Genomic DNA, 25,018 nt, shown 5'->3' on the forward strand with positions numbered 1-25,018 from the left:
CCATTGATCTTTAATCTGATCTCCCTTATCAGATTCTGCCAAATGGGTGGCAGTCTGCAGATACTCTGGTAACAGCTATGCAAAAAAACAGAAAATGTGATACAACAAGTCCAATCATGTCTTCTGATGTATGCTGCAACAGGATTCCAGCAAGGTCTAAATAAATGCCTAGTGCAAGCTAAAGGCACAAAATCCCTTGAGAGTATCATTCTTCTGTCAAGACGCAGAGAAGAAAGCAATCTTTGATTCAACAGTCAAAACATGAAAGAATCAAAAGCACAGAGAGAAAGACATGTCAGTGAGTTTCAGCTTCGCATAAGGCAGTTAAGATGTAAAGAGGGAAAACCTGCCTAATTTTGCGAGCGTTTCATACTCCTCAACTGCAGCCTGTGCATTTCCAGCCTGCCATGATTGAAACACTTCATTCAGTAACAAGTAGAATCACTTCGGAATGGTGAGGTAGTTCAGTTTTATGGCATGCTAACCTTACAAAGTACTCTTGCCAGATTGATGCTGGTTGCATGTTTTTTATGATCAAGCAAGCCTGGTCTCAAGTTCACTGGCCCACAGTCCAATGCAGCCCGTGAAATTTGGAATGCTACAATAGCAGATTGATAGTCCCCCCTAAGCTCACAAACTAGACCTTTGCAATTATGTACTTCAGGTTGATGTGGTGCCTGAAGGGCTGCCTGTTCCACTGCAGCATAGACCTGCATGGTGCCTCATGTGAGCAACTGCACAAGACACATGCAAGAGCAAACCAACCACCAATGCCAAAAATACTAATATTATTTGAAAACCCACAGTAAAAAATCAAATCACAGTGGAGGTGTCAGCTTAATAATTAGGTCATGCATTTCGAAATTATTTCTTTTTCGAATATCAGAAAAAAGTTTATAAAATTTTGAGGGATGGAAAGCTTTTTCGACTATTTACATGAAGAATGTGTTCAATACTTTAAAACAGTTATGTACCACGGTTATTTTGTTTTTACAATGGTTATGTTTGAAAGCTCGTGTTGCGGCACAAGCGATCATCCCTCTAAATTCCTTGTTTCCTAAAACTTGTACTCCACCATTCATACATGTACATGTTCTTGAGAAGCAATTACAGTTTCATCTTTCAAAAAAAACACAGCTTTGAAAAACTCCCACAAACCTGCACAGAGTCGAGTTGATTTGTGGCTGCTGCAATTTTGGCCAACCCTAACTGGAAGTCTGCAATCTGTTGACAAGATCACATCGCAAGTTACATAATGCTAAGGAGCAAGAATAGGCCCTGTAACAAGAAACATTGACGTGATCTTTTTTAGCAGAAACATGGAAACATAATGCATGCGAGAGTTCACTAATGGAAAGACACAATGTATACTCAATTTGGGAGCCTTATACGGGCAATCAAGGCAAATGTAGAATGCATGTTAGGAATCAAGGTCTTACCTGTGTGAACCCACTCATATAAGTATGGTAGTATGTTTGTGTGTAAGGCTATTAAGCCCGGTTCAGTGTGTGAAAGGCTATTAAGCCTAAATATGTGTGTGCGTGTGTGAACATCCTCTAGCAAAGGAGTAAACACCCACTTATGTGTTTGTATGTGTGAACCACCTCTTGAGGTATAAATAATATCTAGATGTTTGTGTGTGTGATGATATAAGCAATGATGTTAGAAGAGAACCTTTGTAACCTATAAAGGTACATGTACTTCATTGAAAGAAGACACCCTAATGTCACATCATTTGAATCATGTACTTTACTCTCTCTCTAGCATTCTCTCTCTCTCTCTCTCTCTCTCTCTCTCTCATAGCGGAAGTCAAAGACCTCATAGCGGAAGTCAAAGACCTTCACGGGGAGGTCAACACCCTCAAAGGCGTAATTTCAGCTCTTCAGAGGGAGCTTGCAGAGGCCAAGGCAAATGGTGGACTTGAAGAAGGTGAAATTCAGCCATCCATGATAGAAGAGCTCAAGGTTATCAAGGAACAAGTACGGGCAATTAAGGAAGAAGAGAAGCAACAGGAAGCAAAGACTTCCTCATGGGTGGAAGTCATCACCAAGACACAAAAGAAGATGGATGAAGCGGAGAAGTGGATAGAGGTCGCCAAGAAGGGTAAAGGTAAGGAGATAACAACCCCTACACCTACAATAATTAATATGACTTTGGAAGAGGAACAACGAAGACGTACACGTGCTTTGCATGTGAGGATTACCGGCCTTAAAGACGGGGATAAAGTTGAAGAGGAGGTGAAAGAGCTTATGGTGTTGATGGGGATTGACAGTCCGACACACGCAAAAGCCTGGAGAGTGGGCAAAAAGAGCGGAGGCAACGGGGAAACATCAAAGGAAAGAGCTCTCATACTTCGCTTCCCTTCTATTGAGGCGAAGAAGGAGTTCTTGAAGAGACGACCCACTTTAAAGAATACAGGCATTTTTCTTGGTGATGATCTTACTCTTTCACAGCTTGCACATATGAAGGAAGTCATGCCAGAGATTAGAGCAGCAAGAGAAAAGGGTAAGATAGCATTTTATAGAGAAGGGAGGGTGGTCATCGTGGAGCGACGCTCTACATGACGGTGCGAGACCTATGGGACCAAATTAAAGCTGGCAGCCTGGAACTGCAATGGATCCCTCAGACTTGATGTAGGTGCCTTTGAGGACAGCTTTAGAGATAGAGATATAGTCTTCTACTCGGAGACTCACCAGGCCCCTGGTCAGATGATGCCACAGGTGACAGGATACAGATGGGAGACAGCTTGCAGAGTAGGGACGAGATCGGTACACAGTAGTAGAGGATCAGGAGGGGTGGCAGTTCTTTTCAGGGAGGAGCTGCAACCGCTTATACACATAGTTCGGAGAGATGATCAGGCCAGATATATGTGGGTGAGACTGAGGGCCGACACAGGTAGATTCCTGTATATTGCCATATGCTATTTTGCTCCTAGTACATCGACATATGCAGCACCTAGAGGGCAGTCTCCTTTCTCTGTGCTAGATGATGACATATGGGAGTTCTCTAGGGATGGAGACATCATCCTGTTAGGGGACTTTAATGCCCGGACGGGCAACCGCCAGACAGCCTTTTATGATACCTCGGAGGAGATGCTGAGAGAGTTGGACACTCTGGATATGGGATTAGACAGAAGCTCACAGGATGTGGAGTGCACAGAGTATGGGAGATATTTGGTAGATATGGGGACTGCGCATGGGTTGGCCATACTTAATGGCTTGCAGAGGTTTCCGTCAGCAGCTGGATTTACTTGCTTTCCACACAGACATGGTGCTAGCACAGTGGATTATGTTATGGCTATGCCCAGCTTTGTTTCATGCATTGAGGACTTCACAGTTGGATCTCGGCCCATTGGGGTAGTAGTGGATCATGCATTGTTGACATTGACTATCTCTTTTCACTTTACCACAGCTCAGAGGACACGAGGGGCAGATCACACTCGATATACTTTTACCTCAGAGACTGATGCTGTCTACACAGATGGGATTTATAGACGTCTGTACACAGAGGAGCCAGGGAGACCTTTGGAGGAGTTGACCCATATACTGACAGAGACTTTACATGATGCAGCGAGAGAGGCATATCCACATACTCAACCTGGACAAAGACAGCATTCTAGATGTATGCCCCAGAACAGCTGGTATGATGAGGAGTGCAGAGAGACCAGAGCCCGACTGCAGCGGGAGGTTGCTTTGGGAGTCACTACTTACCGACAGTCACGTATTGCCTTCCGACGCCTTGTGCGAAGGAAGAAGCGGGCCTTCCTTGCTCAGCTAGAGCAGGAATTATACCAGCTGTTCTTGAGCCAGGATTCGAGGGAGGCTTGGCGTCTGTTTCATGAGTCCTCCCCTACTTTGGCCATCACTTCTACAGAGGTCTGGGGTAGTTATGCAGCATCTCTATATACAGTTCCTGGACAGACACCTTTTCCTGACCCGCCAGCACCATGCCCACAGACATGTACTTTCTTTACCGCAGAGATGGTAAGGAAGGCCATTGATAGGATGAAGACTGGGAGAGCATATGATCACGATGGATTGGTTGCTGAGCACTTTATTCATGCGAGAGACATGCTGGCAGAGCTTCTAGCAGTGATGTTCAATCGTGCTATGTGCGAAGGCTTACCCGAGACTTGGAGTAGGTCCACCATCGTGCCTATCTTCAAGTCAGGGGACCCTATGCAGCCAGGGAATTATCGCACTATTATGATTGGTCACACACTAGCACGATTGTATGCATCCATTCTTGAGCAGCAGTTGAGTAGATGGGCAGAGAGAGTTGGCATTCGAGCAGAGGGACAGGCAGGGTTCAGGAGAGGTTTCTCTACTCTTGACCACATCTTGACTCTCCGGGCCATTATTGAGGAGGGCAGGTCGCATGGGCGACGGATTTATTGTAGCTTTGTGGACTTCCGCAAAGCATTTGATACAGTGCCCAGAGCCAGATTGATGAGGCGATTACAGGAGATGGGGGTACCCACAGAGCTCATATGGGGAATTATGGCTTTATACAGATCAGTTGCAGGACAGGTACGCACCCCAGAGGGGGTCTCTACTTTGGTTCACTCCACTATAGGAGTGAAGCAAGGTTGCCCGTTATCTCCTTCACTGTTTGGTATGTATGTGGATGAGGCTTCTGATTACATTGAGAGATTGGGGGACAGAGGAGCCCAGCTAGCAGGTACATGGATCCCACTATTGTTATATGCTGATGATATTGTGTTGATCTCTGACTCTCCTGAGGGTATGCAGCGTCATCTGGATGCTCTACATGAGTTTGCACATGATAGTGGATTGTCTGTCAACCTTGGCAAAACCAAGGTTATGGTGTTTAACACCACGCCACAGTGGGTTAGGCGATCAGCTTCCACATTTACATATGGGCAGGAGATTGTGGAGTATACAGATGCATATACATATCTTGGGGTAGTATTCAGTGGGCCAGTGTTTTCGATGAGGAGAGCAGCAGAGACTAGATTGACTAGAGCACATGCAGCCCTGGGTGGTTTGGAGAGGATGTGTTCGCAGGTTCAGTTTCAGGAACCTCGAACAAAACTCTGGCTTTTTGACACTCTAGTGACATCAGCTATGCTTTATGGAGTGCAGATATGGGGACCTTCAGTGGGCCATCACAGCGCAGGCGGGTGGAGAGGTATGGAGAGGCCTTTGGTATCTATGATTGCTAGGCTTATTAGAGCCAAGGCTGTGGTACCTCATGAGATTATTCGAGCAGAGCTGGCGGCTGCCCCTCTGGCGATTGAGGCTCTTACGAGATCAGTCTCCTACATACATGGCTTGTGGGATCTCCCCCGAGACAGATATGCACGCCTCGCCCTGGAGTCCTCCCGACAGTTAGCTTTACAGGGAGACACGGCTTGTTGGTATGGACAGATGACATCTTGGTTCCAGGCACATGGTTTTAGCATGGACAGATTGCCTCCCTTCCAGTATTCTCTGGAGGCACCCTCTCTCACTCTTACACGGACAGAGATTACCAGACTCATCCGTCAGGATTTAGTTCAGCTGGACATTAGGAGGACATGGATACAGCCGACTGAGGAGCTGGGCACGAAGATGGCTTTCTACAGAGAACATTTTCTTCAGCTCACAGCAGATGGTTTTGTGATCAGACCCAGTTACATGGATGTACACTTGTCTCATGCAGTACGATGTGCTATTGGTCAGATTCGCACATCCTCACACCAGCTTGAGATTGAGATTGGCCGATATAGAGGTATACCAGCTGAGGCCAGGATATGCCGAGTATGCCATGGGGAGCCAGAGACAGAGCTGCATTATATATGCCATTGTACTGCATACTATGAGATACGTGGTCGTTTCCACTGTTTATTCAGAGAGGGTTTTGGACCACTTTCCAGAGTCATGGGGTACCAGGACCAGAGGTGTTTGGGATTGTTCTTGCTTGAGCTGCGGAGACATAGAGATAGCCTGCTTAGGCGCACAGAGAGCCAGACTCAGAGGCACATTACAGACTTCTTTAGTCCAGCCATCACTGCGCCAGATGGACCACAGCAGCAGCAGGACATGGATACCGCCCACACCAGGGGTACACTGATTGATCGTGCGATTGAGCTTGGGTGGTCCAGACGCCCACGACCACGGAGGAGGGCATCCCAGCATAGACGGAGGTTGCAGCGGCAGATTCGGATTATTCTTGCGAGGCATGCGAGACACCCAGTCAGGGTGCTGACCACAGAGGATATTGAGGAGATCCGCCAGTGTCCGATGCGGCACATATTATGAGATGGAGGTACCTCCATAGTGTACCTTCCAGTTCCAGTTTCATTTTCTAGGTGCCAGTAGTATCATCTTTATTTTTCATTTTCTGGGTTTTTTTATCCAGACATTGTATCAGATCCACCATGATGTAACTTTTGGTCTCATAGGTCATTATGGCCTTTTGAAGACGTTAATATAACATTTCATTTCATTTCATTTCTCTTATGGCACTGGATGGAGTTAGACATAGATCTGCATAGCATGCTTGTACTACCCCTTCAGCATATAGAGATGCATCTTGCCTTAGCACTCCATCCACATCCCCACCCCCCTTTATATTGTTTGTATATGGGCTCCACCGATCCATGATGATTCACAGTTGTATCCAGACACATGCACACTTTTTCTTTTCTTTCGATGACCGGAAGAACACAGTTGTATTATTTTTTGTCTCATAGGCCGACTTTCGCCTCTCGTAGACGTTAATATATCTTTGTTTCTTTCGTTCTCTCTCTCTCTCTCTCTCTCTCTCTCTCTCTCTCTCTCTCTACGCCTTCTCTCTCTCTCAATGCCCACACACAAAGCAGACAGTGTGAGGTGTATGACTATGATGACATGGAGATCCTCCACCCTGTGGATCCAGAGGAGATAGGGGCTAGTCGGGCATCAGAGGTTGTCACGCATGATCAGGAGCGCATGATCAGGAGTAAGCCATTTGTACCACATGATGACATTCTACATGCAGAGTAGTTTGGGGTGGCCCCACTAGGTACAGATGCCCTTTTCCAGACTGTCACTTATATTCAGCATGTATACACGCTTGACAGAGATCGCCTCCCACGACTAGCACTAGAGTCCTCTATGCAATTATACAGCGAGAGGGAGAGGGAGCGATTGAGAAGAGCTGGACTGCCCCCCTCCTCAGCGACACGGCCAACACCATTACCAACACATGCATGGTACTTTGAGGTAGTCGAGTGGTTTCATGCACATGGCATACAGATGGACCATCTCCCCCCGTTTCAATATAGCCTGGATTCCCCATACCTTGATCTCTCACATCAAGAGATCAACCGGATCATCCGGTTAGATCTACTCGGGCTACACATACACCAGACCTAGGTGTCTCCGTCATAGATTGGTAAGAAGTGTGAGTTCTAAAGAGATCACTTCTTGAGACTCTCCGAGAATGGATTCTTTGAGATCTCGGGATACATACAGATACACATGTCACATGCCATGCGTATCACGATCGGCCAGCTCAGGGTATCCAACCACCGCCTCAAAGTCGAGACTAGCAGAGCTGAGGATATCCCACATGAGGAGAGGACATGCATAGTATGCATCACAAGAGCAGTATAGGATGAGGCCCATTATATGCACAGTTGCCCGGCTTACTATGAGATACGGGGGGGATTACATTGCCTCTTCCGAGAGGGATTCGGACCACTCACACGGGTGATACAGTTTGGGATCAAAGGTGCTTGGGCATGTACGTGATGGAGCTCAGACGACACAGGGATGTAGTGTTGAGGTAGCATGCTGAGAGACAGCCTCGGCTCCGACAAGACACCTCATAGAGAGCCATCACAGATTTCTCTGTGGTACATACATCCACATCGGAATCTACTGCCCACCACAACAGTTCCTCTACTACGACATCAGAGCCCACCACCCGTACCCATGCAGCACGCTCTAGCTCCACGCCCTAGAGGAGTTCTTAGTGAGAGAGCTTGATCCATTCTGCGAGTCAGACGTCCCCGACCCAAAGCATCAGGACCCTCCACCACACAGAGACGGATTCGTGAGGTTCTTCGTTGACATGTCACGCTCCCATCACAAAGGCCTAACATTCACTCCACCATTAGATCGATTTTGGCCGAGGCAGGTATCGACATTAGCTGATCACAGCATATCCCCCTTTGCAGACACACGGAGGGCAGGAAAGGATGTGACACGAGAGCGACCCCTCATCATTAGATTCCCTAATGCCACCAGCAGACAAGCCTTCTTAGACAGGCGGGCTGCCCTCAAGGGCACACAGGTGTACATGAGAGATGATCTCACTCCAGCACAGGTGGCACACCGGCGTGAGGCGATGGTGACTGTTCATGGGGCCCGCAGAGCAGGCAAGTGGGCTATCTACAGGGATAGTAGAGTCATTATCACTGAGCGCCATCACAAATAGGGACGCGGGGTCTATGAGACCAAACACCTGGGGTTGGCAGTATGGAACTGCAATCGCATGCTGGCTTGAGCGAGATTCTCACAGGCAGGGATGTCGTTTTTTTTATAGAGACTCATCCGAGCCCTGAGAGGGGCTTACCATACATAGCCGGGTATGACTGGGAGTCGGCTTTTCGAGGCGAGACCAGCAGATCAGGAGGAGTACGTGGCTCGGGGGGGGGCGGCTGTCCTTTTTAGATCCCCTCTCCGACAGATTCTCAGCATCATCCGGAAGGACGAGGATGCACGATATCTTTGGGTGCGGCTACAGCTTACAAGTGACAGAGTCATCCACATTGCTGTTTGTTATTTTGCACCACGCCACTCCCCTTACGCCACGCACAGCATGGCCAGTCACCGTACTTACCATTATATGAGGATATCATGCAGTTCTCACAGCTGGGGGAAGTCCTACTACTCGGGGATTTCAATGCCAAGACGGGAAGTCAGCAGGTCCCACTACTTGATCTAGACGATCCTATCAGACCACAGGAGCTGGACATCACTAACACAGGGCTACAGCAACCATCACAGGACCGTGAGGAGGTCATAGTGTCCGGGAGATATTTCTTAGAGCTGGGAGCTGCACATGGTCTCGTTATCTATAACGAGATGTCCCGATGGCCCTCCTTCGGTGCCCTCACCTCCTTCCATCGCTCAAGAGGTTCTAGCACTGTGGACTACCTTATGGGATCTCCGGCTTTGGCACACCTTATCCCCGACTTCTCCATTCTGCCACCCCCTTTTGAAGCTGACCATGCCTACCTCTCTTTCACCATTACCCTGCACACCACCCGTCCCTCCACCACGCCACTCCCCTTATGCCGCACAGCATGGCCAGTCACCGTACTTACCATTATATGAGGATATCATGGAGTTCTCACAGTTGGGGGAAGTCCTCCTGCTCGGGGATTTCAACGCCAGGACGGGAAGTCAGCAGGTCCCACTACTCGATCTAGACGACCCTATCACACTACAGGAGTTGGACATCACTGACACATGGCTGCAGCGATCATCACAGGACCGTGAGGAGGTCACAGTGTATGCGAGATATTTCTTAGAGCTGGGAGCTGCACATGGTCTCGTTATCTATAACGGGATGTCCCGATGGCCCTCCTCCGGCGCCCTCACCTCCTTCCCTCTCTCAGGAGATACTAGCACTGTGGACTACCTTATGTTATCTCGGCTTTGGCACACCTTATCCCCAACTTCTCCATTCCGCCACCCCCTTTTGAAGCTGACCATGCCTACCTCTCTTTCACTCTTACCTGCACAACACCCGTCCCTCCACCAGCCCCCCCCATCTCACATTACACTCGGGTCCTCTTTGATCACGAGCTTGACCTTGTTTACTCCAACCACATCTACCGCCAACTCCAGGATGTGGAATCTACTGTCCCCCTATCCACCCTCACAACACAACTCACCACCATACTCCACACATCCGCCACAGCTTCTTTCATCTGCACACGGCGGTCTACTGCCAAGCCACCTTGCGGTTCCATGCCCCAGCACTGTTGGTATGATGACAAACGTCGGGCCACACGCTCCCGTCTTAAGCATGAGGTATGGATTGGGCAAATCACAAAGCGCCAAGCGCAACGCATTTCTCAACGGCTCACCCAACGCAAGAAACGGGAGTTCTATGCTCGGAAAGAGGATGAGTTATACCGACTTTTCTTAGGGCCGAACTGCAAAGAGTCATGGAGGAAACTCCGAGAACATCGCCCTCCCACACCTATCACTTGCCCAGACAAATGGCACTCCTATGCACGCTCCCTCTATCATATCCCCCATCAACCACCCCTACCCCCCCACCAGACCCCCGCCCCGCCACCTCCACTATCTTCACAAAGGGCATGGTCCTCAAGGCCATTTGTAGACTACACAATGGGCGAGCCCAAAATCATGAGGGACTCACTGCCGAGTACATCTCGCATGCCCATTATACCCTAGCGCCCCTACTAGCCTACATGTTCAATAGAGCCCTTTGTGAAGGATTTCCACCCTCTTGGTCCACCAACACCATCACCCCCATCCTCAAAGCCACAGATCCACTTGATCCTAATAACTACAGGACGATCATGATTGGCCACACATTGGCCAAGCTCTATGGATCAGTGCTAGAGGCGGAGCTCAGTTCATTTGCAGAGAGCCAGGGATGCAGAGCCTCTGGACAGGCTGGCTTTCGGAGGAGCTACTCTACCCTTGACCACATCTTCACCCTCCGTGCCATCATCGAGGAGGGTAGAGCACGACACCAGAGGATTTACTGCTGCTTTGTGGATTTCCGCAAAAGTTTTGATACTGTACCCGGAGCCCGCCTCTAACACCGTCTAGAGGCGATTGGAGTCCCATCTGACATGGTTTGGAGCATCATCGCCCTCTTTGAGTCTGTCACTACACGAGTGACAGCCCCAAGAGGTACATCACAGGAGATTTCCAGCACCATTGGGGTGAAACAGGGCTGTCCTCTATCACCCACTCTTTTCGGCTTCTACAGTGATGAGATCTCGAGCTTCACTGATGGATTAGGTGTGGCTGGTCCCACACTGGCAGGCATATTGATCCCCATACTACTTTATGCAGATGACATCGTCCTCCTCTCACACTCAGCCGAAGGGATTAAATACCTCTTGCCCCGTCACATCAAGATTGAGCTTCACATATAGAGGGGATCCTGTGGAGATTGTCTCATCCTATGTCGACCTTGGTGTCACTTTCAGTGGCCCACGCTTTACCATGCTTCCCGCAACACATGCCAGAGTGACGCGGGGATATGGAGCCTTGAGCTTACTTGAGCGGCAGTGCTTCCACGCACATTTGCAGGAACCCAGGACGAAGGGCTGGCTTTTTGACACCCTCGTCACACCAGCCTTGATGTATGGAGCAGCTTTCTGGGGCCAGATTTTTCCGATGAGGATTGGCAGCAAGTTAAGAGGCCCCAGGTCATGATGTTCTCCCGTATGATCCGCAGCAAACCATCAGTCCCACACCAGATTATCAAGGCAGAGTTTGTTGCAGCCCCGATGGTAGTGGAGGCGCTCTTCCAGACAGTCACGTACCTTCATCGCATCAGTCACATGGATCCCCACAGGTACCCGAGGCTTGCCCTGGAGTCCTCAAGACAGCTAGCACTTGAGGGGCACTCTGGAGTACAGTATGCACTGGTTTCCACTTGGTGCTTCGTATACGGGCTCTGCATGGACCGCCTACCCCACCTTGAGTACAGTTTGGACTCCCCTTTTTTCCGGCTGTCTCATGAGGATACCAACCGGTCACATCTTCTTAGCCTCTACACACATTGCACATGGATCACACCCCTGGAGCTCCCCACGAAGATGCACTTTTACAGAGACCACTTCCTCGCACTCATTGAGAATGGATTCATCCAACAGCCGGGCTACTTGAGTGTTCACATGTCCCATGCCATGCAGATTGCGATTGGCCAGATACGGGTTTCTTCCCACCGCCTCAGAGTGGAGACGGGTAAAGCTGAGCGCATCTTCAGAGCCAGGAAGCTCGTACGGACACTAGAGAGGAGAGGATTTGCCGACTATGCCACACAGAGGTTGAGACGGAGGAGCATTACATATGCCGCTGCCTAGTATACTATGAGATCCGCGGGAGGTTTCACTGTCTATTTCGTGAGGGATTCGGTCCACACTCCAAGATCATTGACTTCCCCTCCCTCGGCAGCCAACCATCACCAGTTTCTTCCGGATCCAAGAGCTCGAGGACATCGACATACTGGATCTTGTGGACCCTCCACCAGCTGCTCTAGACCTACCTCGCCCGAGAGGAGTTACCAAGCCTCTGCACTCCAGCGTGCCCGACGCCCTCGACCCCCCGTCGGCCACGATCACCTCATCAGCTCCAGATCCAGGACATGCTCCACCGCCATCGAGCTACCTTTCCACACATGACATAGCTGAGGGAGACCTCTCGGCCATACTCGTCAACCCCATGCTTGACATTTTAGAGAGTGTATTTGGATTACAACCAGAAACTGAACAAGAAGCTCAATTGGCTAACTATGATCGAGCAATGAACAGGGGATTAATAATCAATGTTGAGGGTAGAACAAATACTCAAACTGTACCACCCCGAGAACAATATTTGTGCAAGGACAAACTCTTGCGAGTACCTCTGAACGACCTCAGTTCACTCCCCAAATCAGGAGCGAATTTGTCAGTGCTATTAAGGACTCCAGAAGCATTCTTTCCTACTATTGAGGAAGCATTCTTTAGAGTTATAGGCATTGCTCTTAAGGAATGGAGAAGCATTTTTACCACGGAGAAAATGGAGGTAGAGGAAGAAATCAAAGAAGCACAACTCGAATACAGATGGTTAATCACAGTACCTTTGAACAACCTCAATTCACTTCAACCATTAGGAGAGATATTGCCAGTACTCTTAAGGACTGGAGAAGTGTTCTTTCCTACTATAGAGGAAATGGAGGTAGAGGAAGAAATCAGAGAAGCATCACTACAAATACAGACAGATGCTTAATCACAGAAAGCACGGCTTGGATGGCCAATGAGGTGAAAGCTCAAGTGGTCAAGGTGTTTGCCTTAGGACCAAGAGGTCCTAGGTTCAAAACCCCGCTTGGTGCTTCCTCGGCAGCATCGCCTACGGGCGGATAATTAAGCGCCTACGGGCGGCCACCTACAAGCAATGAAAAATCCGTACCTGCGGGAGGATCTTGGGCCTAAGGCCAGTCTTAAAAAAAAGGCTTGGATGTATGAAAAGCCAATGCTAAGTGGAGAAATAATTAGAGACTCCGAACCCTAGAATCAACTAAGTTTTAGTTTAAGCTTGAAGAAGGTGAAACTGCACAAGCCCAAGCTCTTGCTCACATCCTTGATGAGGGCATTTCATCTTTACAGCCAAAATTAGAAGGCTCGAAGAGGGCTGGAAGAGAGCTACTTAACCTGCCGTTAGAGAGACTAATCCTGATAGAGTGAGAGTACCCAATGAGCAATTGTACACAAAAGAGGACATTACAATCTGACGTTAAAGAGAGCTACTTAACCTGACGTTAACGAGACTAATTCCGATAGAGTGAGAGTACCCACTGAGCAATTGTACACAAAAGAGGACATTACAATCTGTTGTCAAAGACCCTAAGTTCCTCGAACACATGCTGGCCATACTGTCACAAAATCATGAGAAAATCTAGTTGATAAAGTCCAAGAACCAACAGATTACACTCCTATCAGACCCTATTTGGAGCCTATATCGCAATATGTGTCTTACCCGAGAAGGGGGAGAGGATGAGGAAGGAGAGTATTAACCTTGGAAAGACCTGGTCAAAAAACAATGCAGCTGGTCTTCTAGGACGAACCTTGCAACTTGCTACCTCAACTGACCTATTGAGAATAGTTGTTGAAACCGGAAGGGGATGGCTAGGGAACCCCGCAACTTGCCATAGAAACCCCAACGGACCCATTGAGAATGGTTGTTGAAATAGAAAGGGGTGGCTAGGGAATTGGTGATGGAGACCCAATCCCACACAAAAAATCTTTGAGGCGACATGTGAAACATGTGGGCCGATAGATGACTCAACGAAAGTTCATTCTTTTTCGCTAACATTAAATGAAAAGGCTCACCAATAGTATAGAATCTTAAAGCCTGAGAACAAAATCAATTTCACTCGGCTTAAAAATGTGTTTGTGCCAAGTTTTACAACAGGTGACAACAAATTGAGCCCACTGGCACAGCTCCATAATATAAAGCAACATAAGCATGAGTTGATGAGAGATTATCTCTCGATTAAAACATCTAATCTCTCGGTTTGAACTTCGGGAGAGGTTGACCGATGATCAATTATTGCCAAGCTTTCATAAGAGAGTAATCCAAAGATGCATGATTATCTACTCTATATCTGGACCAGTTTTGATTGATACTTGTTGCAAAATGGCCATAGAGTTTGAAGATAACACGTTGAAACTACCCCAGCCAGATAATACGAAGTCTCTATCAATGGCTCACCTTCTACTCAAGGCGTCATGACTCTGGAGTTCAGGAAAAACAAGTAAACACCATGACCGTTGACGACAAGCTAAGCACAGTCATCTTCGAAAAAGTTAAAGCTAAAAGAGGTAAGAAAGCCGCCAAGCAATGCGCATCTCTACCCAAGAAGAGAGCTAATCTGGTATTCAATATGTAGACAAAATCACACGAGCACTAAGTGTTCCCATCTATGAGTGAGACAAATGCTTTATCATGCTCATTGCATGCCTTTCGGGAATCATGACACTATCATGAGCACGTTCCCTTGATCCTAACCAATAGCTTTTTTTTAAATCTTTACCAACACCACCTACCCATACTAATGCGACTACTAGCCATGTACAACAAAGAGTGCATAACTATCCAAGGTGTATGTATATGTTACCCAACATACCTATACCACCATTGGTCTTACCAACACAACCACCACCACCTAAGCTAACACTGTCAATTAGGTTTTAATCAACGAACCATTAGAAGTAAGTGAGTATTCTTGCTAGTCAAAGCTACACGTGAGGAAGAAACGAACCATAGCTAGCAGAAGCAGAAAAGGAATCCATGAGAACCATGGCTCAAATGCAAAAGAAAAATGAAGAAGAGCCAGATCTACTTAACAATTACTCAATACTTTAGATTCATTTGATAAGGATTTTGAATTGTGCTTCAGAACCCTTCTATGGTAGGGATGGTATGTTGCACCACTTCAGGCGGAACTCCCTTGATTTCTATGTCAAAGCAATCTTTGAATTCTTTCAATAGATAGACCAACTCCCTTGTTCATTAGGGATATATCTTTAGAATGAAGACTAGTTTAGGATCCTCACAAAGTTTTGGTAGATCAACTTCCTAAATCTTAGCACGCCCATTATAAGATACGCCTTCTTGTCTCTCTTTGCAATATTGCGTTCTAAGATGAACCACAAATCTCTCGTCAATATTATCTCACTTGAAATTAGACAAATTCCTTGCTGCAAAATTCATTTCTGAAATTGAGCATACTAATTGAATTTCTCCCATTGTTATTGTGCCCAAGAAGATAAGAATATTGCCGATATGTGAACTTACAAAAGGTCAATGCTGCAACACACAAGGACCATTACACTTTGCCCTAGACAGAATATGTCCTAGAATGAGTGGCCGACGAAGAAGCTTGCAGCTTCTTGGATGGTTTCTCGAGCTACAATAAAGTGTCCATTGCCTTGGCAGAAGACCAGCACAAGAATGCGACGTAGGGAACATTTGCCTGTAGGGTCATGCCCTTTGGAGTAACAAATGCCCTTGCTACTTTTCAAGAGTTGATATATACAACATTCAAGGACAAGTTGCAAAAGTGGTTAGAAGTCTTTATAGATGACTTATATGTTCACTCTAGATGGAAAGAACATTTGGCTTACCTAAGAAAGGTGTTTCAAGGTGTTGATTATATCGTATATCTTCAAACCCATTGAAAGGCCACTTTTGGTTAAAGCATGGCGTTATTTTGAGACACATTGTGTCTAAGGATGGTATTTCCATAGACAATAACAAAGTCAAACTTATCTTGGAATTACCACCTCCAACCAACTGCAAAGGTATACAAAGACTCATCGGACACGTTGGGTTTTATCAAAGGTTCATTGTATTCTATTCAAAAATTGCAGGACAAAGACCACTAATAGTCTTTGAATGAGCAGAAGAAGGTCAACAAGCGCATGATGAACTTAAGAACGCACTAGCTAGTGCACTAATCTTGAGACCACCAAACAGGGAATTAATCTTCCATGTACACATTGATGTTTCAAATTCTATCATTGGGTATGTAATAAAATTCAAATCAGATAAGAGCTTTTGGTGGAAACTTACAGGTGATAGCTGCGCAGCATATAAAATGCTTGCGAAAGCTTCCTGAATTTCACCACTGCAATTATTATCAAATCAATCGGCATCAGCCGGCAGAAAACCTCAAAAATCGCAGACCAGTTTAATGCTCAACATAGACAGTTCTACATAAAACTTACTTTGTATTTGAGACATGCATGCTGGACATTGCAGCCCATGTCAAAGCTAGAGTAGGGTCAGCACTCCTAGCATGAGTAAATGCCACTTTGGCCAGCTCTTGCTCTCCCTCTTTTAGGTACAACTGTTCAAGAGAAATAGCAACCAGGCTTGATAAAACTTTCAGCTTGCCATGAAAACCTTAACCGCAAACATCAAAGCCAATACGGTGCTTTATAAAATTAGTACCTGCCCAAGCTGTGCCCATGCAAGTGCATGATTTCCATCTACATGAAGAGCTTGAATAAAAGCATGTTGCCGTATTCCTTTATGCCTTGCCACAGAACCCAGAGAAGTCCACAAGTCTGCATTGCTGCCTTCTAGGGCCAAACCACAGCAAGCAACAGCTTCCATGGGAAGAGACCTTACACCACACACAACCAAACATCAATACACCACGTTCTATGTGCTTACAGACCAAGGCAAGAACATAGGAAAGATAACTCACTGGCTTGATAACTTCTGGTTATCCTTGTCAAGGGTACCAATTAGATCCAAGCATAAGCACAGGTCTGAATATAAGTTGCCCTTCTGTGGCTGCAAATGTAATGCATGTTGATAAGCCCGTTTAGCTTTCATTGCAGCCTGCAATCGCTGCTCGTTCCATGCCTTGAGTGACATGCAAAAAGTGGCAAGAATCTGTTGATTTTCTTGGGCAGCCTCTGAAACACTCCAGCTGTCCCCATCTAAAGTGTTAGAAGAGAGGTCCCAAGGAAGATTTCTGGCATAGGTTATCTGCATGATTAAAACACGTCTTGCTTTAAGATCCAAACCTGAACAAGAAAGGACAACAAAGAGCCAGTGACAGTTTTCATAATCGGAACGGAAAAAAGAACTTCTGGTTAAAAACTCTGCACTGCCAGAATTTCTATGGAAGCCTGAGGTGCACCTCAATATCTCCAAGTAGCTTCCAAAAAGATCCAACTTTCACATACTTGTCTACATTGCAAGAAGCCACTGAAGATGCCTCCTGCAGGTAATCAAAAGCATTTAAACAAATAAGAATGAATACGATAGCTAATCATTGAGCAACCAAAATTCATCAGTTTTAAAGCACCCTGCAACTTCTCAAAACATGATACTAATGGGTTAACAGTGTAGTGATCCTTCTTGCACTAATACACGAATCCAGTCTATGCTACAAAAATTCAAATTTAGAACACTAGTTCACTGAGGCTGCGATGGAGGTCAAAGTGAGCTGCAACGAAGACATGTTGCCGGGTGGAGGTCAAAGTGATCTGTAACAAAAAGATACTTTCCACTCATGGATAAAATAATGTGACGTTGTTGACAGCCTCAGTGGCCCTTCCAACACCGAGCCAGACACCACCTATTAGTTCTCAAGGGGGCAATAAAATATGTGGCTCTTGAAGTAAAAAAGGGATAAAGTGAAGATTTCCTCTTTTATTTGGCTTTCTCTACATGGTGGACTTGCAACCAACCAATGGACATCGGTCATTGGCGCTAACCCAGCTTTTCCAAGATGTGCAAGAGCTTCAGAGACAGTCTACCATTGCTTATAGGAGTGCAAGGAGGCACAGAGGATCTGAACTGCACTGCAATAGCACACCTTTTTGGAAGGATGAGGAGAGATGCCTACATTTGTTTTGGTGCTATTATTTGGTTGATACAGTCGCGCCTGCAAACCAGGTTTGAAGGGAACGACAGAGATATGATCATGCGGGTTAAGGTGGGGGAGTGGGTCGGGGTCGGCGGTGTCATCTTCAGGACATGCCAGAGTCGGGCTACGTACCTCCAGCACAGAGGTTGGACACTGCATGGAAGATCATTGCTAGCATCACATTTGGAAGGCTAGATGCACTGAGGCCATGGACGGTGTGAGGCAGCTCAGGAACACAAGAAGGCCGCTATAGCTCGCCGACTCACCACCTTCGGAACACTCACAAGCACAAGGGGCACCACCAGCTTCTCTAGCTGGAAAGAAAATCAGCAGTAGACCACACCTTTCCTCATATCCCTACTCCTATACCCTCATTCATTCACCACCATCACACACCACAGGCTCAAATCGGAAAAGCAAGACACCTCTATTGCTTAATCTGCAATTCAATCAGTGGAGTACAGAGGGAAACTTACAATTGTCCAAACACAAACACAGAAAATGGTGATAGAAGCTTGTCGAGCTCCAGCCTGATCACATCAGCAGGCGAGCAATCACACAAGACAAGTTCACAACTGCCACCACTTCTGTTATTAACACATCACACACTCCCTCTCATAGCTCATACAGCATCACCTGCCAGCCAGCCTCTACCAAACCACAGTTAAGGCGACCCTCTCTGCAGTAACAACACCCCAGAAGGCGATTCCACTGTCCTCGCTGACCACCAGTGCCAAGGCTCTTGACTTCAGCACCCTTCAGCTTTCCCAGCCCGTCGCCTCTCACAAGTCGACGCCTTCCAGCTGCACCTACACTCCCCTCTTCAGCCAGTCTGTTGTAGGCCAGTCGGCTGCTTCCTTTCTTACGCGTTGTCGTGCTGTGGCACGTCTATGCAGTGAAAGCATGTACATGGAACAACTTATGTGGAATCTGGGCCCTGAGCAGCAAGGACAGATATGGAAGGTATCCACTCAGATACAGTGGCATGTGTTGGAGCAGTTAATATGTGTAGTCACCAAGGTCTACTAGCAAAAGACCAAGCACTCCCTATGAATATGAGCTCAGTTGTGGGCGTGGTGTGATGACCCGAAGCACAAGGAGAAGGAGAGGCTATTGTAAGTGGTGGCCATTATTTTGAAGTAATAAATAAATTAAAAAAATATGATGCACATGGCCAATTTGTAGGAGGCCACATGGAAGGCCTTAGGGGCTGCCAACTCGCCATCTAGAAGCTGGTGGAGAAGCGAGAAGGCGTGAGGGAAAAAAGGGAGAGACGGCCTTGAAAAGCAAAAGGCTTTTCCAGGGGTTCTAGGTACGGGGCGCTGCAGCTGCTGCTGCAGAAGAAAAGAGAGGTAGCCGCCGTGAAGTTGCCGGGCTGGGTATTTGTACAGGCGAGGGCAGAGACGAGGAAGACGGTCTGGTAGATCTAAAGGCATCCTGTGGTGACCCTCCAACCAGCGACAGAGAGGCTGCAGGCACGAGGCCCAAGAGGGGAGGCTGCTGAAGCTTGGCACGTGAAGTCGCCGGGGAAAAGAGGGGAGCTGGCGAAGACGGGAGCAGCTAGAGCAGGTGCTGGCGACTGGAGTTGCCAACGTGAAGAGCTGGCTGGCGCAGACGTGAGGGCTCTCTGGCGTAGCCGCAGAATAGAACCAAGGGAAGAGTTGAACGCTGAGCAGAGTGGGCTGGAGAGAAGCGCGTGTGGAGAGCTGGGGGGTTTCGGAGGCTGCAGTGGCTGGGTACGTCAACTGATAAGGGCTGCGGGTTGGCGTTGGCGAGCAAGGCGGGTCATAGTGGAAGAGAAAGAGCACGCTGACCATTGCAGAGAAGTTGACAGTGAAGGAGAGTGAGAAGGGACGCGTTGGGCTTGCTACAGCTTGGGCTGGGAGTTTGTTACAGTGCAGAAACGGCTTAAAAGTTTGTGTTTCTGGGAATCCATTCTGATGCGGCTACAGAATACATAGGGTTTTTTGGGTCAACATTATGGACAACAAGTCTGCAGATGCAGTAAATGTGAAGCTGCCGCACACTTAGGAGTTTTCAGTTCTTCATTATGGGCAACAAGTTCACAAGGCGCAGAGCAGCAGTAGCTGAAGGCTCTGGGAGCAGCCTATTCGAGTGTGGAGTCGGGGTGTAGATGAGCGAAGGAGATCGCTTGCAGAGGTCTTAATGTCATAATGTTATATATTTTCTTTGATTTTGGAAATCATGTGATGATGTATATATACCATATGCCATCTTTTGCTTTGTGAGTTGTTGGAATCTGAAAGCAGGTCTTTTGAGATCAAGAGTCATCTTGAAATGATGATGTTGACATTATGTGAAACATGTGATGTGAATGGTCACATGTATGTTGAAATCTTTTGAAGATTGTGTTGTTCCTACATGTGTTATGTATGAGGCACTTGGATAAAGAGTCAAGAGATCTATGCTTGGAGTTGGTCATGCTCTTGACGCACAATTTATGTGTAATCATCAAGCTGAATTTGGGGATGTATTGAAGTGAATTGGCACATGTACATGTCAACAAAAATGGTGATGTCTTATGCTCCTTGAAGAGTTATGTGTGTTGTTTTCCTTGCTGGGATTTGAAGCTACTCTCACAGCCAGAAGCCTCGCACTTTCCCAGCGACACCGCCCACGTCACGACAGCTTTGGTGAACCCGACGTGAAACCGCTGGGGTGAGAGTACGTAGAGATGGCTAGCAAAATGGAGCATTTATATGCAGAGATGAAAGAGCTTGAAGAGCGGTTCAGGAAGATTGAAGAAGAAAAGCGAATTCAGGAAGCGGTGGAAATTGCGGTGCAATTGGTATATAACAGGGTCAATATATTTGATGGTTTCGATCCAGAAAGCTATCTAAGGTGTTACGAGACAGAGATGAAGAATCAAGGAGTTCCAGAAAACATGATGATTGCATCTTTTGCATACCTTATAAGTCCTGATTTAAAAGATGAAGTGCTGGAACTAGCAGAGTACCACTCCAAACGATGGAGTGATTTTGCAGATGCACTTATTTATGCGAGTTCCATGAACCTAAAGCAGGAGCAACTTACTTGGGAAAAGAAAAAGCAAAAGGGTGATGAAAGAAGGTATAATGTGAGCTGTGATAGTGTTCCAGCAACGATCCGAGCCAATTTAGAAGCGGTTGTCGATGCATGTCTTATGGAGGATAATCAATTGCTATTCAAGGCTGATACAGAGATTGTGGAGGCTGTTTATGCTAAATTGGGACTACAGAAAGCCATTAGTGAGCATCAAGGCCTTCACAGTGCCAAAAGCGATGCTTTGCTACAGCCTCATAAAGATGCAATGGGTGAACTGTGCAAGTATAATCTGTCTTCCTTGTTTGAGGGTGCAGACATACAGGGTCCTATAATCATACCACATGATGTGTGTATGCCTATGCTTGAGGAGACACTTGATTCAGAGAGCTTCAGGACAGGTGCTCAAGACCCAATACACGAGGAAGAGGACATCGCTAATAGTTTCCTCTTGGGCTGTGAAGCATGTAAGCTGTGTAAACTTGAGGATTCTCATGACGAAAGTGCTCCTTCGAAGGATATTCCTCAGGTGTCGTATCATATGTGTGAAGAACAGCAGGAACCAATGCTTCTTGCTGAAAGCATGATTGCAGAGTTTGAAGATCTAAGACAAGAAGAAGATGCTATCATTACTGCATTCTTATTTGGTTATGATGCTTATAAGCAGGATGATGTACATGAATATGCATGCGAGGAAAATAAAATATTACAAGATGGGCCACAAGTATGTGTGATTGATTTCGAGGGGGTGAGTGATATGGGTGATTCCAACAGTGATGTTGCTTCTGAAGCTGGTTGCCAAGGTTCTTTGGATTTGGGTTATCCTGGAATGCTAACTGGGTGTTCCAACAATAAACAGGGTGATGCTATGTCATCAGTGTCAGGGTTACCTTGCAACCACATTTGTGAGCAACAATCTCGAGCTTGGAAGCCTGTTTATGATGATGATTTGGAGAGGGAAATTGAATCCGTCTTTTTGGATCATACAGGGATCAATGACATACAGATTCAAGGGTACTCGGGTGAGGGACCCATAATTCTAAGCCCATCTGCAGACAGGTATCAAGAAATAACTGGGAGATAACATGCAGGATATGCAAAGTGTGGTCACAGAGCCTCATGAGGCTGCATATGAGCAACCAAATGGATATAGCTATGGGGGTATGAATGTTCATGATAATCAACATGTGGGATTGCAAGATGATAATGGCTTCAATGCGATTGATCCTGAATTGGATGCTATCCTAGATGATGCATTGGATGATTTCATGATATATAATAGATCCCCATCAGCTTTGGGCTCTTCTATGCTTGATGCTAATCAACTGTCGGTTGCAAGTGAGGAAGTGCAGGTGTTATGTAAGCCAAATGATTGTGATGAGATTGATTCAGATCTGAAGGCTATTCTCGATGATGCCTTGTTGGACTTTGTATGTGTTGATGGTGTGGATGCTTTGCATACTTTGCAACGGCCTAAAGAAGAGGTATATAATAGCATAGAGGAAGCCAATGAAGACCATGCTTTTCCGTCTTTGGATGAGAAGAATGAATGTTTGTCAGTGGGTGAGCTGGATCCGGGCAAGGTAGATTTGGATGGGATGTTACCAAGTGTGTGTTCCATGCTGTTAATGCAGTTGTTACTTGGTGTGGCCATACAATATGTGGTGCAAAGGCTTCAAACATGGCCTGAGGAAAATTTTGAAGGAAATTATTTTGAAGAGTATCCCACTTTGAATGATGAGGATAATTATGCATATGCAGAGAATCTAAGTGAGGATAGGGCTTCATATGAGCAAAGGATATGGCACATATGCCAAAAGCGATTGGTATTTGATCCAGGTGGGAAAGCAGAACCATTCAGATGTGAGTGCTAAGATATAAATATCTTGCAGGCCAGGGGGGTAGGTTAAGATGTCATGCTATGTTTCAACAAAGGCTAACCCCTTGTGAGTGGCACTATGTATATTCTTCTACTGTTTCATGTTTACTAGGGTGATACCAACTGGGTCAAGTTTGACAGGATTTAAGACGCCTAGTTGAATGCTTGTACATATACCAATGTTGGTGTGCAAATAATGCATGGACACTGAATTCCAGGACCTGTGTGGCACATACTAGAGGATGTGCAGGTTTAGAGGGGGTGGATGTCGTGCTGTGGCACGTCTATGCAGTGAAAGCATGTACATGGAACAACTTATGTGGAATCTGGGCCCTGAGCAGCAAGGACAGATATGGAAGGTATCCACTCAGATACAGTGGCATGTGTTGGAGCAGTTAATATGTGTAGTCACCAAGTTCTACTAGCAAAAGACCAAGCACTCCCTATGAATATGAGCTCAATTGTGGGCGTGGTGTGATGACCCGAAGCACAAGGAGAAGGAGAGGCTATTGTAAGTGGTGGCCATTATTTTGAAGTAATAAATAAATTAAAAAAATATGATGCACATGGCCAATTTGTAGGAGGCCACATGGAAGGCCTTAGGGGCTGCCAACTCGCCATCTAGAAGCTAGTGGAGAAGCGAGAAGGCGTGAGGGAAAAAAGGGAGAGACGGCCTCGAAAAGAAAAAGGCTTTTCCAGGGGTTCTAGGTACGGGGTGCTGCAGCTGCTGCTCCAGAAGAAAAGAGAGGTAGCCGCCGTGAAGTTGCCGGGCTGGGTATTTGTACAGGCGAGGGCAAAGACGAGGAAGACGGTCTGGTAGATCTAAAGGCATCCTGTGGTGACCCTCCAACCAGCTACAGAGAGGCTGCAGGCACGAGGCGCAAGAGGGGAGGCTGCTGAAGCTTGGCACGTGAAGTCGCCGGGGAAAAGAGGGGAGCTGGCGAAGACGGGAGCAGCTAGAGCAGGTGCTGGCGACTGGAGTTGCCAACGTGAAGAGCTGGCTGGCGCAGACGTGAGGGCTCTCTGGCGTAGCCGCAGAACAGAACCAAGGGAAGAGTTGAACCCTGCGCAGAGTGGGCTGGAGAGAAGCCCATGTGGAGAGCTGGGGGGTTTCGGAGGCTGCAGTGGCTGGGTACGTCAACTGATAAGGGCTGCGGGTTGGCGTTGGCGAGCAAGGCGGGTCATAGTGGAAGAGAAAGAGCACGCTGACCATTGCAGAGAAGTTGACAGTGAAGGAGAGTGAGAAGGGACGCGTTGGGCTTGCTACAGCTTGGGCTGGGAGTTTGTTACAGTGCAGAAACGGCTTAAAAGTTTGTGTTTCTGGGAATCCATTCTGATGCGGCTACAGAATACATAGGGTTTTTTGGGTCAACATTATGGACAACAAGTCTGCAGATGCAGTAAATGCGAAGCTGCCGCACACTTAGGAGTTTTCAGTTCTTCATTATGGGCAACAAGTTCACAAGGCGCAGAGCAGCAGTAGCTGAAGGCTCTGGGAGCAGCCTATTCGAGTGTGGAGTCGGGGTGTAGATGAGCGAAGGAGATCGCTTGCAGAGGTCTTAATGTCATAATGTTATATATTTTCTTTGATTTTGGAAATCATGTGATGATGTATATATACCATATGCCATCTTTTGCTTTGTGAGTTGTTGGAATCTGAAAGCAGGTCTTTTGAGATCAAGAGTCATCTTGAAATGATGATGTTGACATTATGTGAAACATGTGATGTGAATGGTCACATGTATGTTGAAATCTTTTGAAGATTGTGTTGTTCCTACATGTGTTATGTATGAGGCACTTGGATAAAGAGTCAAGAGATCTATGCTTGGAGTTGGTCATGCTCTTGACACACAATTTATGTGTAATCATCAAGCTGAATTTGGGGATGTATTGAAGTGAATTGGCACATGTACATGTCAACAAAAATGGTGATGTCTTATGCTCCTTGAAGAGTTATGTGTG

At 46.8% G+C, this 25,018-nt stretch overlaps 1 protein-coding gene across 5 annotated transcripts in view; it reads right to left on the minus strand.

Moving 5' to 3' along the window:
- Positions 1–25,018, minus strand: part of LOC147639045 (Tetratricopeptide repeat (TPR)-like superfamily protein) — a 152,040-nt gene that overhangs the window by 11,619 nt on the left and 115,403 nt on the right. For 3 of the 5 annotated variants that reach the window (XR_015264137.1, XM_086786738.1, XM_086786757.1), the window contains exons 14-21: positions 17,404–17,484; positions 16,963–17,249; positions 16,704–16,878; positions 16,478–16,599; positions 16,323–16,377; positions 1,159–1,224; positions 486–710; positions 347–402 (exon numbers count right to left, since the gene is read on the minus strand). Coding sequence is in view for 3 of the 5 variants with exons in the window: in XM_086786738.1 (XP_086642864.1) it covers positions 347–402; positions 486–710; positions 1,159–1,224; positions 16,323–16,377; positions 16,478–16,599; positions 16,704–16,878; positions 16,963–17,249; positions 17,404–17,484 (1,067 nt within the window). In the remaining 2 variants the exon portion in view is untranslated. The remainder of the gene's footprint in view (positions 1–346; positions 403–485; positions 711–1,158; positions 1,225–16,322; positions 16,378–16,477; positions 16,600–16,703; positions 16,879–16,962; positions 17,250–17,403; positions 17,485–25,018) is intronic. The other 2 variants (XR_015264138.1, XM_086786748.1) reach the window with 1 other exon arrangement.

Source organism: Cibotium barometz, chromosome 4 (genome assembly GCF_041138505.1).
Source record: "Cibotium barometz isolate CiBa-2024 chromosome 4, ASM4113850v1, whole genome shotgun sequence".
Taxonomy (NCBI): Eukaryota; Viridiplantae; Streptophyta; class Polypodiopsida; order Cyatheales; family Cibotiaceae; genus Cibotium; species Cibotium barometz.